General features: G+C 40.1%; 1 protein-coding gene across 1 annotated transcript in view; it reads right to left on the bottom strand.

The window, feature by feature from the left end:
• tgfb3 (transforming growth factor, beta 3) overlaps positions 1-17,228 on the bottom strand; it is a 29,598-nt gene extending 12,370 nt beyond the window's left edge. The window contains exons 1-4 of the mRNA XM_088354361.1: positions 16,552-17,228; positions 9,428-9,591; positions 2,907-3,036; positions 1,290-1,397 (exon numbers count right to left, since the gene is read on the bottom strand). Of these exons, the coding sequence (XP_088210487.1) occupies positions 1,290-1,397; positions 2,907-3,036; positions 9,428-9,591; positions 16,552-16,900 (751 nt within the window). The 5' untranslated portion in view covers positions 16,901-17,228. The remainder of the gene's footprint in view (positions 1-1,289; positions 1,398-2,906; positions 3,037-9,427; positions 9,592-16,551) is intronic.
• Positions 17,229-18,931: the final 1,703 nt, after the last annotated feature.

Consider the following 18,931-nt stretch of genomic DNA (forward strand, 5'->3'; position numbering starts at 1 on the left):
TTAGTATTTGCACAGCCTTTTACACGGTTTTTGGTATTTTGGTGGACACTTAGTAGCACGATGGCTAATGATCATGTTACTCCCTCTTGATGAGCCTCCCTATGTAAAGTAAATAAAGATTTCCTGACCTACTGTAATGTTTAAAAATGCACATTTTTATGATGTTTATGTATTATTAAACATTTTTAAAATCAAAATTTTTTTTGATACATTGATTTTTTTTACCCCTTTGAGGTGCTAAATGCTTAACTTTAACCCGACAATTTGTATCCACAATACATTCTGGGGAGACTAGGTAGAGGTATATTTTTCCCTTTTTAAAACTTTATTCACTCATCTATCAACCATATTTTTTTCATTTGTATTGGTATTTTAGTTTTCAATGTATTTTTTTCTTAATTTTGTATTTTACAGTTTATATTTTTTATTTTGTTGAATGATTTTAATGTTTGAATCAAATATTTATATTATTAAAGTGTATTGGCTTTTGCAAACCCAATAAAACTAGTAATGCGTGTCAATTTTCTCTCATTTAAAAAAAAATTGCAGTACTACAAAGGTTTGAAATGAAATCATAAAAAAAGGCTAAAAAATGGAGGCCGACTTTTTAAATGGCAGCAACGACGTACGAGATCGCAAAATAATCTAATCCATTATTAACATATCAAAAGTAATGTTAGCTAAATAATTGTAACAATCATTGGTTGTACTCAAATGCTTAGAGCTTCAGTATTTTTGCCACAACTGCAGTAAATGGTCCAGAAATAAGGATTAACACCCGGTTGAAATATAGAATTCAGTATTTGACCTAGAAAATGCTCAGTCCCGGATACTTGTTTCCACAAAAATATGTTTGATTTATCTCTGAGTTTGCTCGATAATGTTTATTTTGACAGGCTGTGGAGGACTTTTGTACAGAGCAAGGAAAAACACTCAAATCTAAAGCAGATCTACTTAACGTAGTGGCAAATCCTCCCCATCAAATTTTAAGAACCAGTAAATCATCTTATTTTTTTTTTTTTCAAAACACTTGAAGTATTACTTCTCTGTCAAAACGATGATTGTCAAACAATTATTTCAAATCATGAACAGTGTATTTCCAAAAATGTCCTAGCGGAATCCCTTAAGGGTCCATTTAAAGACTGTTATTATTTAGTTTGTAGCTAAACGATTTTCCAGAAGATGGTTTGAAATTTGTTTGTGTTGTGGTATGAAAATTTACTTCTCAAAGGGAAACCTCATTTTTTCACCTCAAAGACACTGATCTTAAAGTAGGCGCGTAACCTTACCTTTAAACTTCACTTCAAGCACCTCGTTGGCGTTTTCGATAATATCCCCATTGGGCTTGAAGGTGTGACATGGACAGTGCACGCTGATCTCCAGGCCCAGATTGGTTTCTAAGGGGAGGAAAACATGCTAGGTTTGAGTATATTTGCTTTGCCGCATATGTCTGCTCATATTTTAATGAGAAAAAAATGCTTTATTTCCATTATTTTGCTTCCTTTTCAACTATATCAGGGGTGGCGAACACACGGCTCTAGAGCCGCATGCGGCTCTTGGCCAATAAGAATGCGGCTCTTTGCCTCATCATATTTTCTATATAATGTGGCTATTTGCCTCGTTTCATGTTTAGTTTTTTTCCCCCTCTTAAAACACACTTGAATCCATCAGAGTTAATAACAAATAATAAATAATATTTTGAAATTCATTTGGCAGATTTGTTTTTTTTATGCTGCTTCGGACACATAACTGACTGCCAATCATCTGAGTAGGTTACGTCTAATGCGGGTCAGTGCGTGGTGTGGCTCTTTGACTCTCACGGTTAAAGGTTTCGTCTCTCTGTGTCAAACTTGAACTATATGTTGTTTACATGCAGAGTATTTTATGTATTTATTGTTGCAGTAGTGGTATTATAATGTCTAATTAATTTCAGAACGATTTTACTAAGTGCCGTACTAAGTATATTTGGTCTTTATTATGTGTTTATCTTGGAGTACACTGGCTGATTGTGTTGAAAACAATATTCATTATGATATTATCAACGACTATACAGACAAGTAATTCTACGAAGTGTGAACAAACATATTCACACAAATATTGGCCCATGAGTCTAAACAAAAACATTCTGTTAAATAAAAGCTGTGTAAAGCAAGAATTGGGCGACAATAGCCACTGCACCAATATCGATGTACAGGAAACGTCCAATCAGAGCTCCTTCGTTTTCTAAAGTTAAGCTACAACTGGGCGTGCACAATAAACATGTCAGTTTTACAAAAACATAAAAAATGAATGCACTATACTATAAAATTGGTTATAGCAGATGTGTCAAACGTACAGCCTACAGGCCAGATTCAGCAAACTAGATTATTTAATCCGCCACACCCAAAATGTCTATGCATGTAAACAAAAGAAGCTCACCTCTAGTCCTATCAAAAGTTATGATTTGATAAATAAATGCAAACCAAGTGCTCTTTCTGGCCACTTAAGGGCAGTGTTGAGTTGGTTTCGGCGTAAAACTGTTTTCACTCAACTGTTAGCAGATTCAATGCCAAACGGGAAAATATTGTTTCTCCCAATGTTTGTGAATACATGTTTTGTGTTTATAAAATATCCCATGCCTTCCGTGATGATGATATGTAGGTAAGTTACTCATGTAGGCTTAATGTTAAAGCATTATTCTGAAAAAACAAGCTTGAAATTTGAAGTTGACATTCTTTTCACTGATCCGGCCAGCCTCTAAACAGAAAGTCTGGATCCTGCCCTAGAGCCAAACTGAGTTTGACATCCCTGGGTTAAAGGGTAGAAAAACAAATCATCTACATTTGACTATCGTATTTTTTCTCAATTACAGAATCTCATAAACATTTTATTGCGGGTGTCCTCAGCTCCCACCCACCCACACTCACGTCTGTACATGAGCCACTCCCTCACGGTGTCGGTCACGTCGAAAGAAACCCACTCGGGCATCCCCTTGGTCAGAACGTTTTTGCCTCCGATGTAGCGCTGCTTTGCTTTCGGGTCATCTTTCTGGAGAATCTGCAAGAAAGGATGAAAATGTGCACCAGCTGCATAAACGCACAATATATACACACACAGAAGCAGAGCTGTCTGTCTGGAACAGACTCTCCGGGATGCCTTGGGCCAAATGTCTACTCTTCATGGAAAAAGTGACTTGCTGTGTTGATATCCCGTTTTTGCAAGTTAATGCCTGCGTGTTAACCTCGCGCCAATGAGAACCTGGCCGGATTTTGCGTGGGCAGGGCGGCGTTGTACGGTAGCAATGCTTGCACATGCCGGAAAATATATCAACAGCCAAGGAATTATGGCTGCAACAAATGAATATTTTCATTGATTAATCGATTGAAGTATTAACAGATTATTATTGCAAACTTACACTTCGAAAACGAACCTTTACCGTGAAGGCAGATGATTTAATTTAAAAAAAATATATATCTCATTTATTATAGTTTTAACTTCTTTTCTTGTTGAATAAAAATAAACCGCTTTAATCTGGGCAGAAAAATGTACCTATTTTTGGATAGCGTATGTTATTGGACCACTAGATGTCGCAGTATTGTATAGTGCACCCGAAAACAAGTGCTAGAAAAACACAAGGAAGAATATAAACTAGGGAGACTCAAAATAACCAAAATGCACCAGTTCTTTCTCATGATTTCTTTTGAAAATATTTTGGTTGTTCATGACCCACAGCAGCAAGACGGCTGACGACAATGTCAGCTCCCTCTAGGTAAGGCTTATGGTATGTAAGTAATTTGAAATTTCTAGAGCTATGAGTATTTTAAAAAATTGCACGATAATATGATAAATAATGTATTTTTGTTTATTTTTTAAATCAATATTGTTTTTTTAAATATTTTTTTACCACTAGGAAGGGCCAAATAATACAAAATATCTCTTTAAGTAAAGTTTTTATTGTCTTAAAAATACTATAAATATTCGTCTTTGTTCCAATATCAGATCATCTTAATCTTTATGAGAATTATTTTTCCTAATTTACTGAAAAGTTAACTTAGTATTTACTTTAAAAACTGATTTAACTTTTAAGTTAGTTTTGAAGCATATCTTGAGTTCATGTTGTAAAACTGCTTAATTTTCAGGATAAAATCAAAGCTTTTTCAACTCTGAATTTGAAGTTTTAAAGCTTTTTTTATTTATGTAGTAAAAGCGTGTGACAATTGTAAAATTTGGCGGGTTGTGACTCGTAGTTTCATGTGGGTTTATAAAATATTGAAAATAGTTATTTCTGGGGCGTTGTTATTGGGGACAGAGACATTTTCTAATCAAACAGGTATCTCAAATATAAATTCGGAAATTAGTTTGTGGTAAATCAAATAATTGTTTAGTTGTCCTCGAATTGATTATTACTTGTACCTGTTGACGGAATCGGTCATTTCAGCTGCAAAAACCTTAGTCTGGGCCTATTTAAAGAAATGTATACTTCAAATCGTCAAATTCTATCTATCTACCCTGGTCATATCCCTCAAGAGGGGTGACCGACAGCAAGACAAACACATACAAAAACAAAGAAAATAAAAAAAGGGAAAAAGTAGCAAAAAACACGAAATTATTTTTGGGACCATGGCCAACCCAAATGCCCAAACACCCAAACAAGTTAAGTGCCTCGGCACAGAAGTCGGTCATGCTTTCGTCCCTCCAGATGAAACGGGACACAAGAAAGCTGCCGTGTCAATCGGGTCAGGGTGACACAACACTCTTTTGTTCCCGACAGCTTTCACTGGTTTACCCCTGCCGCATCATACCGTTGCTCTGCTCATCCCTTAGAACGCGTCCAAACATCCCACTATCCTTTTACAACACCTCTCCACTCATTCCTATCACCAACAAGAGCTCTAGCTTCCACTATATTTAGACCTCTTTCCTGCAGTGCACTCATAACACCATCCATCCACGTCAATCGCGGCCTTCTTCTTGGTCTCCTTCCACTTACTTCTGCTCTGTAGATGCTCTTCAACATTCGCTCCTCATCCATCCTCTCCATGTGTCCAAACCAACCGAGTACTCTCTTATCCCCACGCTTGCTCAGTTCCACTACAAATCGTCAAATTAACCACTGAATTCAGACAAAATATTATACTTCAAGTCAGCTGATGATGACTACTAAATGTTTGAACTGTGGGAAAAAAAATTCGCAATCGGAACAGATCAGAGCTCGACTGCTTATACCTTGGAGGTCATAGCCATGAGCCTCTAGGCCTAACAAGGTCCCTGAACAATGTCAGAATCTAATCTGATTTCCTGTGGGGAGCGAGAGGTCCAGCCAGTTTCGGCTTCTGCCAAGCAGCTCTGGCGTGAAGAGTGCGTGGGCAAGCCAGCGACAAGCTCCATTTACTCCCCCGGCGGGTGACCCCGTCTCTATCTCTCGGCGGGCCCCTGGAAACAATCTACCGGCCTGACAGTTTGCATTCACAGCCGGCCAAAGGCGGCCTCCGAGACGGGTCGCAGTCTGGAGACGCAGGAAGTTTAGGAACCGGATCATTATTCTGAGCCTCTCATGGGAGTTTAATGAGGAAAATCGGTGGTGCTTGACAAACATGCCCTGAAAACACTGCTGTACAGTGAACCCCCTTGTTTATCACAGGGGATACGCTCTGGATCCCACCGCATAATCCCTGATAAAGGAAAACCATTTTGAAATAACGTGATTCTTCCCACTTGCTTTTAAACTAATTTACATTTAGTATAAGATAAATCAGCACAATGTTTTTCTGTATCTTCCCCTGTGAGTCTCAGCACAAAATTCTGTATACAGTCATCCCTTGCTGTGCGATTTACTTATCCCTGTTTCGCTACTAAGCGGATTTTCATTGTGCATTGTGTTCTGCATTCTGATTAGCTAAACTGTCGCCCCGCCCCTTTTCTGATTGTGTCTGCCAGCATCTGAATGACGTTGCAGTCTGAACGGCTCACATACATAAAACGGCTTGAGGAACCTACATTAATCTATGCGCAAAAGCCATCATGTCAACAAAACACTTTACACCATAAGGCAGAGGAAGATGCTTTCTATCGCCAAAAAAGTTGGACTTCTCCACCCACTAAACATGCTCCGGAGCCACATGAGGCTCTTTGGTGCTTCTTAGTCGATCACTGCACTTTTTGAAAAATGGTTAAAAATGGAAAAATATATGGTTTCTGTCAGTGGTTAGCGCATGTGCGGCACAGTTCATGTCATGGGAACCTCCTGCGTGGGTTCAAATCCAGCTCCAGACTTCCTGTGCGGAGTTTGTATGTTCTAACCGTGCTTGCGTGGGTTTCCTCCGGGCACTCCGGTTTCCTCCCGCATTCCAAAAACATGCATTTCAGGTGAATTGGCCAGTCCAAATTGTCCCTCGGTGTGAATGAGCGAGTGAGTTGTCTGTCCCCGTGTGCCCTGCAATTGGCTAGCAACCAGTTCAGGGTGTCCCCTGCCCACTGCCCATTGATGGCTGGGATGGGCTCCAGCCGCCCCCCCCCCCCCCCCCCGCCCCCCCCCCGCAAGCCTAATGAGGATAAGCGGTACGGCTAATGAGATGAGATGAGATATGGTTTCTGTAAAAGGGATAACAGAGAACATTCTTAACGTTTCCTACAAAATATAGATAGATACAGTCTCCTTTCTAATAAGGCTTATATAAGGCTTTTAATTTGTTCACGGCTATAGACATATTTAGGGGGGTCTAATTCTATATGGCTCTTTTAACATGTTTGGTTGCCTACTGGAGAGAAGTTGCAATTTTTCCTAACGTCTATATGATGGCGACAAATTATCATGTAGAGTAAAGTGGATCGTTTCCCTAATCAATACAGTTGTGCAATAAAGCGAGAATATTAGTTTGAAAATTATAATTTGACAGTACTTAGTATTTAGTAAAGAAAAAAAAATGTTAATGAGGCACAGTGCTTTTATTTATTAAGCAAATACTCGAGCCTTTAAACTGGTTCTGTTCACAGATTGCAATGTATGATAGAGTAAAAGATGCTTTAATAAATACATAAATACAAATTTTCACTATCGCAGGTCCTTTTTGGAACGCAATCCCCCTGCAAAAACAATGGGGTACCTGTAGTTCCAATGAATAGAAAAAGAAAAACTCTCGAACTAAGGGCTCAAGTGACAACCAATCAGAGTGTATTGTCAGAAAACTGTCATGATTACTGATGTGACTCAGCTGTTCCCGCTCCTTTGGCGCCAACTGCCGCGGGCTCTGATTGGCTCCCAATCAGTACCCAGTCCTGTCCGTCCCCTTTTGTCAGTCCGTCTGCAAACCTCAGTTAACACTAGGCAAGCCATTTTTGACCCTGACTCCCACCTGTCCCGTTTTTTGCTCCTGTCTGTACCCCGGCTTCAACCCGTTTTGATACTGACCACGTCTACTCTCCCGTCCCGGCTTTCGACCTCTATTTGTCCCCAACCATGTCTTCTCTCCTATTCTGGCTTACGACTCGCTTACGACCCGACCACGTTTTTGCTCTCCTTTTCCGGCTACTGAACCGTTTTTTTACGTCCCCGACACGCCATCGCTCACCACTGAAGATCCACTTCAGCGTTCGCAGCACAATCCGAGTATCCGAGCGACCTGCTTCCTGCATCTAGCAATCACCGGATCGTGGGCGCAACCCTTTCTCTTTTATCCAATAAAACTTGTGAGAAACGCAACGCGGGTGAGTCCTGTCTCCGTTCTGGTCTTGACAAAAACAAGTGAGCCATGATTGGTCGTTGCTATGTAATATTATTTTCAGTTAACAGCAAGTCAACACATTGCTTCTACTGAGATGGATCAAAATACTGTCGGCAAATTAATGAAACAAATATTTGTGTGTTGACTTGAATTATAAATTCCTTATCTACTATTTTCACTTTCGATTAAAATGTCTTATTCTGTTATACAAACTTATTGTTGTATTATGTTTATTTTTAGGTTTCAGTCTTAACCCCCTTTTACTACATTTTATTTTGTCATTTTTGCTTTACTTCATCACAATTTGTTTAAGCGTTTTGTTTTGTGGAGCTGCAGACAATCTCATCTCATCTCATTAGCCGTACCGCTTATCCTCATTAGGGTCGCGGGAGGGCTGGAGCCCATCCCAGCCATTTCCAGGCAGTGGGCAGGGGACACCCTGAACTAGTTGCCAGCCAATCGCAGGGCACAAAGGGACAGACAACTCATTCGCTCATTCGCACCTAGGGACAATTTGGACCGGCCAATTCACCTGAAATGCATGTTTTTGGAACGTGGGAGGAAACCGGAGTGCCCGGAGGAAACCCACGCAAGCACGGGGAGAACATGCAAACTCCGCACAGGAAGTCTGGAGCTGGATTTGAACCCACGACAGGTTCCCATGACATGAACTGTGCCGCACAAGCGCTAACCACTGCGCCGTCGTGCTGCCTGCTGCAGACAATAATGACAAAAATGTAAGTAAGAAATGTAATACATATTGAAACAAAAGAAAAAAACTGAGTTCACCATAAGCAGAGATAATTTTATTCTGAAAGTTAATACAATATTTATTAAAGCATTTTTTGGTTATATTTTTTTAATTTTCCTAATTTTAGCTAAAGCTTTAGCAGTGGGGCGCTGAAAGCACTTAGGTACAGAAAATTAAGAAAGAAAAAAAGACAAAATATAGTAAATATTAAGATGATTATGCGCTCATAGAAAAGCATTTTCCGAAGACTGTAGTTCTTGATACTAATTTATCCGCCATTTGATATCATAATTTTATCAAATTTTACTACTTGACTTTTTGCAGTGTGGGGCTGGAAGCATTAAATGAAAAAGTAAAATAATTCATTCATTCATTTTCCAGCTGCTTGTCCTCACTCAGGTCACTGGAGCCCATCCAAGCAGACTTTAAGCTGTGGGCAGGGGACACCCTGAACCAAGCCAATCCATAAGACACATGGAGACAGACAACCAATCACAATCTCACTCCGACCTAGGGACAATTTGGACCAACCATTCAAGTTTGTGAGACATGGAAGAACCTGGACAGCCCAAAGAAAACCCACTTAGGCACATGGAGAACATACAAATTGCACACAGGAAGGCAGGTAGCTCGAATCACCTGGAACCTCTGACCTTTGATAACCATGCTAATCATTCAAAATAATAAATATGGCTCGGTTCAGAATCACACATTTTTTGTGGTAACTTCAATTCCTTAACCCCAAAACTGAGCAAAAAGTTTAATATAGCTGAGTCAGTTGATTTGTTTTATCATTTTATACTGATGTTTAATAATACAATTTAGGGTACACATTATACACAACTGCGCTTTATACACAAATAAATACGGTACCTAAAAGTTGTAGTTTACAATAACTAAGCTATCCATGTATTAGTTTTCTCTTAAAGTTTTCGCCTGATACTTTTGTGAGGAGGGGCACAGAAGAATCACACACCTGATAGAGCTCAATTCGCTGCTCGTTTTTCTTGGCGCCAGCGTTGGGGATCCTCAGGGCTCGGAACTCAGCCCGGAACAGGTTGGTGGAGTTCTTCTCCATGGTGGAGACATTGAAGCGGAACACCTTGGAGGTGATCCCCTTCGGGCAGTAGGGAAGGTCATCTGCAGGTAAAAGGGAAACATGTGACTCAGCGGTAGCTGTTTTTTGTATTATTTTTCTTATGAGGGACTCCTAAGAATGAATGTTGCTCTTGGCACAATCCGTCAAAGGAAAATGTACTTCCTACCTCATTGAGTTGGATATTATAAGAAGCTATTTTCCACCAATAGCCTTAATGTTTTTATATTGTGATGATTTATGCTTTTTAAGAGAGTCTTTCTCATGAGTGTTTTTTATGGTACTTCGTTTATCTTCAACAACATGATTTTCGGCACCCAAAAGCTTTAATTATGGACTACTTCTGCCACTCAAGTATTGATCCTTATGCTTATCTTGAACTTTAAAAGGACAGTGTGTATCATTTAGCACCAAGTGATAAAAACATCACCAGTTAAAAGAAAAATATATATATCAATGTCCATCCATTATCTGTACCGCTTTTTCTCACTAGGGTCATGGGGGGTGCCGGAGCCCATCCCAGCTATCTTCAGGCAGTGGGCAGGACACTAGTTGCCAACCAGATGCAGGGCACACAGAGACAGAGAACTCGCTTGCTCATTCACACCTAGGGACAATTTGGACCAGCCAATTAACCTGACATGCATGTTTTTGAATGTGGGAGGAAATCGGAGCACTTGGATGGAACACACGCAAGCACAGGGAGAACATACAAATTCTGCACACGAAGGCTGGAAGCTGGATTTGGTCCCATTGTTAATATGTTACTATTATGCTATTGTCAAGCTGTACTCATTAGATGTAGTGCTAAAATCGTCTCTGACAACAACTAAAACATCTGTTTTTGATAAGAGCACTGATTGATATGAGTATATAGTTTTATTTATTTTGGAAGAATTGACCATGTATTTAAGGACTCAAATCATGTAAATGATTTCTCTTGCCAGTTAGAAATCAAATATCGTATAAAATCACAATATATTGTCCCTAGCAGGGATCATTACCATTTTTGAAGTTGTTGCCACTTTTTTGTCACTGGTCACCACTTAGAGCTACCAATTTGATATGTATTGTTTAAAATAAAAGATTATCATTTTATTACAATGTAATTACAAAGTCATTATCATGTTATTACCAGGTTGTAGCTAATAGCAGGAGTGTTAGAAATTACATTCTTAGAAAATCAAAACACCCGATCACTGATGATCTATTTCAGAACTGGTCTGCAGGCTACTCAGGTGTTCTTAGGGGTCTACCTGGTGCTCTTGGACATGATATTGGTAACCACTGGCACAAAATAGCAAAGACAAAATAGTTTTCACTGTCTACTTTTTCTGAAAGTTTCATCATCCCAGACAGTAGTTCAAATATTTCCAAGAAGAAATATTAGATGCTGGAAAAAAAAAATCATATCCTAACCAGAAGTGAGCAATGAACGTGAGCAAGGGCATGCACTCTTGCAAGAATTCAAACTTGTCACAGGGCCCACTGGCACGGGCGCCTTTGATAAAATAGCAAGCCGACATTTAGCGGGATATAAATGGCCGCATTGCGCCTGTACCTGAAAAGCTTCCTGTCGCTCCATATCGATGTAAAGTTTATTATTTTAACGAGCCGGGCGCTCAACAAGCACATGCAAACTTTTTACGAGCAAAGTGGAAACAGTCGGGCAGGCTGTGGCTAATTTATTAGCCTCGCTTGGAGTCTATATCACCCTCAGCAGATTTTCACCTTGAGGTGTTTTCACACAATGGAAACTCATAAATGCAGATGTGTATCCGTGTCACCGCGCAAACATCTCAGATTACTCCGTTTGATCCATAATCCCGCTTGAGCGGCCATTATCTGATATTTCCACAAACGTGTTCCTATTTATAGTTGACCTTTTAAGCATTCACCCCAGGCCATTTATCTGCCCACTGTTTCCACGCAACCTACAAGGAGGAAACTTCACTAGTCCCTCAGCTCTACTCACTCATTTGTCCCCCAACCTTTTCGAAAATCAGATTTAAAATTCTAATCAAGTCTTTGGTTTCCTTTTGGGTGACCTCATTTTTTCCCATTCCAACAGTTGTCGGTGGATTTCACATCAGGGCTTATTTTTGCCGAAGGTCTGAAAGGTAATTTGTTCCAGGTTGGGAAACGGAAGGGATAGCTTACATAATTGAAATGAGGCATATTTACAAATTTTATGAGCCTATATTTGAATGACTCACATGCTGAAACAAACTTTTGATGCAAGTCGTATAAAGTAACGGTAAACCGCCCATCCTATTTATCATAAATGCTCCAAAAGTGCAAAAACTTAACTGGGGGAAAAAAATGAAAGAAAAAAAAAGAAAAATATTTCAAAATAGAGATGAAAAAAAAAACTACATTTTTTTGATTTTATATTTTTATACATTTCACAACCTTTGTACAGAGAGCAGTCTTTGTCATGATTACTGATGTAACTCAGCTGTGCCTGCTCATTTGGCGCCACCCACCGCGGGTTCTGATTGGCTCCCTGTCACTATTTGAACCCTGTCCTGTCAGTTCCCAGTTGTCAGTCCGTCTGCGAACCTCAGTGAATACTAGGCAAGCCTTTTTCGACCCTGACTCTCACCTGTCCCGTTTTTGCTCCCGTCTGCCTTCGGCTACGACCCGTTTTGCTCCTGACCACGTCTGTTTTCCCGTCCAGGCTTACGATCTCTTTTTGTCCCCCGAATACGTCTACTCTCCCGTTCTGGCGAAACGGATAACTTCCGAACCCGACCACGTTTTTGCTCTCCTGTCCCGGCTATCGACCTGTTTTTAGGTCCCTGACATAGGATGATTCACTTTTGTGTTTGGAGCACAATCCGAGTATGGGAGCGACTTGTTTCCCGCGTCCAGCGAATACCGGATCGTGGGCGCAGCGGCTGCACAATTCTATTGATGGATGGATGGGGCTAGGTGCCCAGCTAGCTAGCTATATAGCTAAATAAATCGCTACCTAGCTAGTAGATAACTATCAAGATAGCTGGACAGCTACCTAGATACAGAAATAAAGAGAGTGAAAGAGACAGAAAGAGGCATGCCTTTTGCCACTCGTCTTCAACTAAAAACGACATCCCACGTAAGAACAATTTACGACCCTGCTTCAGAAAACAGGTGAACACCTAAAAATCAGTTTATAGCTTGAATACACCCGAAACTACTAACTGCTCAAATTCCAGTAATATACCTACACAGTATAATGATGAATGATGATGAATGATCTGATCTGCATTTATATAGCGCTTTTCAAGTCAATGACTTCCCAAAGCGCTTTACATTGTGCTTCACATTTCCCAATAGCGGCCGTGATCTGTGCAGCCATGCAAGGCGCTAACCTGCTTATTGGGGGTATTGGGGGTTCAGTGTCTTACCCAAGAACACTTCGACATGTAACACGGACAAGCCGGGATTCGAACTGGGATCCCTTAATCCTAAAACGATCGCTCTACCTCCTGAGCTACTGCCGCCCATAATAAGACAATCTCCATCTTATTTCTGGCCTCAAGTCACTACTCAAATAATTTGTATCTGTTCTAAATCCAAACGGAGAATCATGCTTAAAACAAACTTATTTATGTACTTTATGTACAATTCCTAACATATTTTATTAAACAAGGAATTTGGGAATCTTCTCTTTTTCCCCGCATCTCTGGTCTGTGATGTCACTCTCCAGAGCTCTGCTAAGGTAAACAAAGGAAAGAGGAAGCACGAGGCTGCAGGTGCACGCCAGCTGCCGAAGTGCCTTGACCTCAGAAAAGACGCTCGCAGATGTGATTACACAACCTCCAGTTGTAAAAATCGGATGCGCTCTCAATGAGGCGTGTGTGAAAAAGATCTAAATAAGATCTGTTTATCTAGCAGGAATCAAAAAAAAGACTGAACTATCAATATAATAGATGCTTTCTATCAAACTCATCCTCTCCAGTTGATGGATTTGGACATCTTTTAACAATTATTTTTCCTTTAATGAGAATTTCACAAGCAACGGATGATCAGAACAGGACCGGGCGCCTTAAAAAGTGAACCCCATCTGGAGGATCGTATAGTTGACTCCTGTTCTCGACTGTCGGGAACAATAAATGGAGCGCGTTTTATACAGGAAATACCAGCGAGAATGAACAAGGAAATCGGATCAAAACACTGGGACGGACGGCTTCAGTCGCCTAATAACACCTGAAAACAGTAAGCTGTGTTAGTTCCATTGACTCCTGTGAATAAAAGGGCATAGCAATAACACAGTAATAACATAGTAATAAATACCATCATGCAATATTGCAAAAAATCTCACAATGGAATAAAAGTAGGATGAATGGCTTAACATGAGCCGGAATGAAAAAAAATTAAGGAAACTGGCAGCTTGAAAATGGAAATGAGGTATTGGAGTTGGCATAGGAGCTAACTGCCTGAGAAACCCCCTCTCTTTTTTTAGGAATGTGTTAGAATTAGCCTGGAGTTCCCATGGCTTTGGTGCAAGGTATGTATGAGGAATGGTGCTCATTCCAATTAGACTGTTTACTTTGCTCTCCCATTCGCACTCGTGTAAAAGCTGTGTTCAAACAAATGACAGCATAGATACACTCAGGCCTTCTAATTATTCATATGCTGGCCACATTTCTTGTCTGGTAGAGGAATACCTTCTGGCTTGAGGTGGCAAAACTATTAAGAAGTTGAGAAAGTTGTCAAACATGCTGAAAATTGGAACATAGGTAGCTTCTATGTGAAATTTTGTTGTCAGACATATTTTCATACACTCATTGTGTTGTAAACTTCTTTTGATGATCATACATCATGATTTTGTTTCTGTTATCACTATGTTATTATTATGTTATTACTGTGTTGTTACTTTTATTTTTTGTTTCAGCTAATTTGACCACAAATCGATACAAAAAAACTCTACTTACAACTTCTGACAGTCTCGAAGTAGTACTTTGTAAATGGTTACCTATTCTGTCATATTTTAAACTTATTTTTCGCTTTTCGGTCTTTAGTATGTGTTCATCCTGGAGATCCATGTCTAATCTGTCAGGACCAGAATGGAGACAGGACCCACTTGCGTTGCGTTTCTCACAAGTTTTATTGGAAGAAAGAGAAAGGGTTGCACCCACGATCCGGTGATTGCTGGACGCGGGAAGCAGGTTACTCTGAAACTCGGATTGTGCTCCGAACGCGGAAGTTGATTTTCCATGGCGAGCGATGGCGGTGTCGGGGACAGAAAAACGGATCAGTAGCCAGGACAGGAGAGCAAAATTGTGGTCGGGTCGTAAGCGAGTCGTAAGCCAGAATAGGAGAGAAGACGTGGTCGGGGACAAAAAGAGGTCGAAAGCCTGGACGGGAGAGTAGATGTGGTCAGGATCAGAAAACGGGTCGAAGCCGGGGAACAGACGGTAGCAAAAAACAGGACAGGTGGGAGTCAGGATCGAAAAAGGCTTGCCTAGTGTTAACTGAGGTTCGCAAACGGACTGCCAAAAGGGGACAGACAGGAGTGGGTACAAGTACTGAACGGGAGCCAATCAGAGTCCGAGGCAGTTGGCGCCAAAGGAGCGGGCACAGCTGAGTCACATCAGTAATCATGACATAATCTTGTTGTAAGCAATGTTCACTACGTGATAATCAAGGACAATAAAAATAATTATTATTCTAAAGTTAAAAAGGATGTGCGTATGTAATCAATAGGATCATTTTGAACAACAATTTCAGAAAGAACTATTAGTTTTCCACGTGTCGTCCAAAGTCACCGGTATCGAAAATTGACACATTCAACTGAATATTGGGTAAGAGGAATTTACAGACTATTGAGTTTGAAGTCATTCCTAGATTGCTTTTAATCTTCACCTTCCTTTTCTAAAATAATTATTTTTGGAGTGTTCATCATCATGTGAGTTGGAGCCGGTATCAGATTACGTACTTGTCACTAGTTAGTTGCTTACTAGTTTTACCAATAACCATTTAAACACCCACTCATCCATCCATTTTCCAAAGCGCTCATTCTCACTAGGCCTGTGGGGTGTTGGAGCCCATCCTAGCTGACATCAGGCAGAGAGCAGGAGACACCCTAGACTGGGGGTCAGGAACATGCGGTTCTTGAGCCGCATGCGTTCCCAAGAGCTTTGTCAAAAATGTTTAGAAATGGAAAAAGATGAGGGAGGGAAACACACTTTTTAAAATCTCTCTCAGTGGGACAAACATGGCACAAAACACGTTTTATCTTTCCAGTGTTGTAAAAATGTTTCAAAATAATATTTTAAGTATGAATCACCTTTTTGTATGTGTAAGGTGTATCATTTTTTTGTCTTGCCCAAGGACACTTCGACATATAACACGGAGGAGCCGGGAATCGAACCTGGGACCGCTTGATCCCGAGACGAGTGCTCTACCTGACCCAATGCCGCCCACTACCAGTGACATGGATCACAATAAAAAGCAGTGGGTTTCATCTCATTATCACACTACCTTTAGTATCAGAGAGAAATGTTAATTTTATTGTTTCACATGTTACAATGACAATAACATATGGAATGCGACATTTACATTCCTGTCTTGTTCCGTGACTGAAAACTGTGATAATGAGATAAAATCTACTGCTTTTTTTATCCCACTGGTGGTCCAATGCTCTGACAACTAAGCCAAACTTGGACCAGTTAATGTTCTATAGACCCAACAGAGCAATTTTTGGTTATTGTTTATTCCATTTTATCTGACTGTGGCTTTCTGGAACACAAGAAATGTCTACATTCAGGCACTACTGCAGTGGTCACACTTTATCTATTAAAAACTGACCTTAGCCCCTTCCTAGAGAAGGTAAAAGTTATGTGGCCCCCACAGGAAAAAGTTTGGGGACCCCCTGCTTTATGGGTTGCCAATCCTGCCCTAGGCTGATTTATAGCCAATTAATAACATGGCTTGTTCAAATTTGGAAAAACGTCACAAATATAGTTTTCCACAAAATCAGCTTTTATATCGATGGCAAGTTCTCCATGCAAACTTACTGTTTTCAGGCGGCCCATTGATCATGTTGAACTTGTAAATCTCTTTGGCGTAGTATTCGGTCTCCGTGTTATCCTGTCCACAGCTTTGTTGTCGGTCTCTGCCCAGCTCTTCAATGAGTTCCTTGGTGCTGTTGTAGAGAGCCAACACCTGGAAGGGAACCTGGCTTGGCCCCGTGGTCTGGGGAGGGCTTGTCAATCGAAGTTTACTGAGAATTTGCCCCCGCACCGCCTCCACTCTCTTCTTCTTGATGTGGTCGATGTCCACAGTGGTGCAAGTGGACAGCGACAGCACTGTAGTAACACATGCGCCGCAGAGCAGGAGCAACAGGAGCGCTTTTCCCAGATTCATAGTTTTCACGCTCAAAAACACCCCACAGGTAAACGAACGAAATAACTACGTACACTGATTCCTTGTCCCTCTTTTTCGCTCACGTGAGTGAATTCGGTTCTTGAAGGAGTCCCATGGTGCCGAGCGCTATGTCATCTTTGCAAAGTGCGCCTTTGCCAGAGAGTGGATCCGTGTCATGCTGAGGAACATTCTCAGGGTTTGGTCAGATTGAAGCGTCCTATTCTTCATTCCCCTTTGCGTAGCACGTGTTTTGAACCCCGGGTAACCCTCTCCATTGCACCCAATTCTGGACTTCTTGCCTCTGGTGGAAACGCAGTTGGGACCGAACTTTTCAACGCAGTGCACCGACTGCCGCACTCCCGCTGATTTTTATACTCTGCGGTCGTGACGTTTGTGAGGGAGGGGCGGTTGAGTGAGGACCAGGCGATCCGTCTCAGTCCCCAAATCCTAAATGTGCTTTTATGTCCAACAAATTGAGATTGTTTTTTTCCCGAGGCTGCACAACATATCCAAACGAGTAGCACCCAAGCCTGTTTTAGATACGTTACCACTAAATTATTGAAATACAGCGTTGTAGTGCAAATTCATCTTTCAACCATATTTACTCCAAAAGTTAAATATATGTTTTATTATTTTAAATTAAAAAAAAGATTCTTGACTTAGATGAAATCACAACAAATAGAGACGAAGATGTGATTAAAATTTAAACAAAACCCAAGAAACAATAGGTTTTAAGATTGGAAAATCCTGAGAATAAACGATTGTCAATGAACTCATACAAATTAATTGAATTTTCTTTATAGTCATCTATATCAATGTGGTGAAACAGTGTATGCAACAAGATTAAACATGGCACTCAAGGGTAAGCATGTAAGAAAGACTTTAAATAGGAGCAATAAGATACAAGGATTTCAGAATAAATAGGCAAAAATATGTTCATTGTCGTGCTTAGAGACTCACCAAAGTTATATCTTAATAGTGCAAGAAAATAACAGTACATTGTAACAACATTGCAATGAAAAGTAGTGCAATAACATTAGCAGCAACAAAAAATGTATATATTTTCACAGTTTGCGTACTTGTTTAGGGTGGTAATGGCCCTAGGGAAGAAACAGTCTCTGAGCCTATTATTTCTTGTTTGAAGGAACCTTTTGTGCCTACCAGAGGGCAACAGGTCAAAAAGGTGGTGGTCAGGTTGAAAAGAGTCCTTTATAATGTTGTCGGCTATTCTCCAGTATTGCAAGCAGGCAATATTCTCCAGACTGGACAGAGAGCAGCCAATGATCGTCTGGCCTGTGTTGATTCTCTTTGTATGTTTTTCCGTCAGCTGCCGTGCTCTGAGTAAACGACACCGTGACGCAGTACGACAAATTGAAATTGGTTTAATCCAGGGTTGAACAACTTGTCTCAAATACTCAAACAAGTAGCACTCAAGCCGGTTTTTCATATCACAGCTCAGTTTTATAGAAATACAACTTTGTGTGGATTAATCTCTCAACACCTTTGGCTCCTAGAGTTAAATGTGGACTTTATTTTTGAGTAAATTGTTCGTTTTGAGGGTACTGGGAAATTCAGATTGACATTAGACTTAGAATTGTCTTTATTATTATTGATGACAATATAGTGAACATTGTCTAAAACGAAATTAGTCATAACACTTCAAGATGTTTACGTGATAAAGACTTAAAGAACGAAAAATACAATAGGAAGAATAAGAAGAATGCAATAAAAAAGGGGAGCTGATACAAATGTAAGTAGCATCCAAGTGAATTTAAGACTACAAAATCATGACAATATAGACATTTTAATGAACCAATACAATTTAATATGGCAAAAAGAGGAACTACAAGGACATCGTGTGGACTTAAATTGTAATCGCATCTGACAGGCGTTATAGTCTTTTTTTTCTTTTGAAGATTTTTTTATATACAGTCGAAGGTAATGTTACAAAATGCATCCAATATCTCCAATGTTTGTTTTAAAACAAAAATATTTGTAAAAATAGAAAAATAAATAAAGATCCGTTCTGTG

This window comes from Urocampus carinirostris, chromosome 15 (genome assembly GCF_059441175.1).
Source record: "Urocampus carinirostris isolate Australia breed hairy pipefish chromosome 15, RoL_Ucar_1.0, whole genome shotgun sequence".
NCBI lineage: Eukaryota > Metazoa > Chordata > Actinopteri > Syngnathiformes > Syngnathidae > Urocampus > Urocampus carinirostris.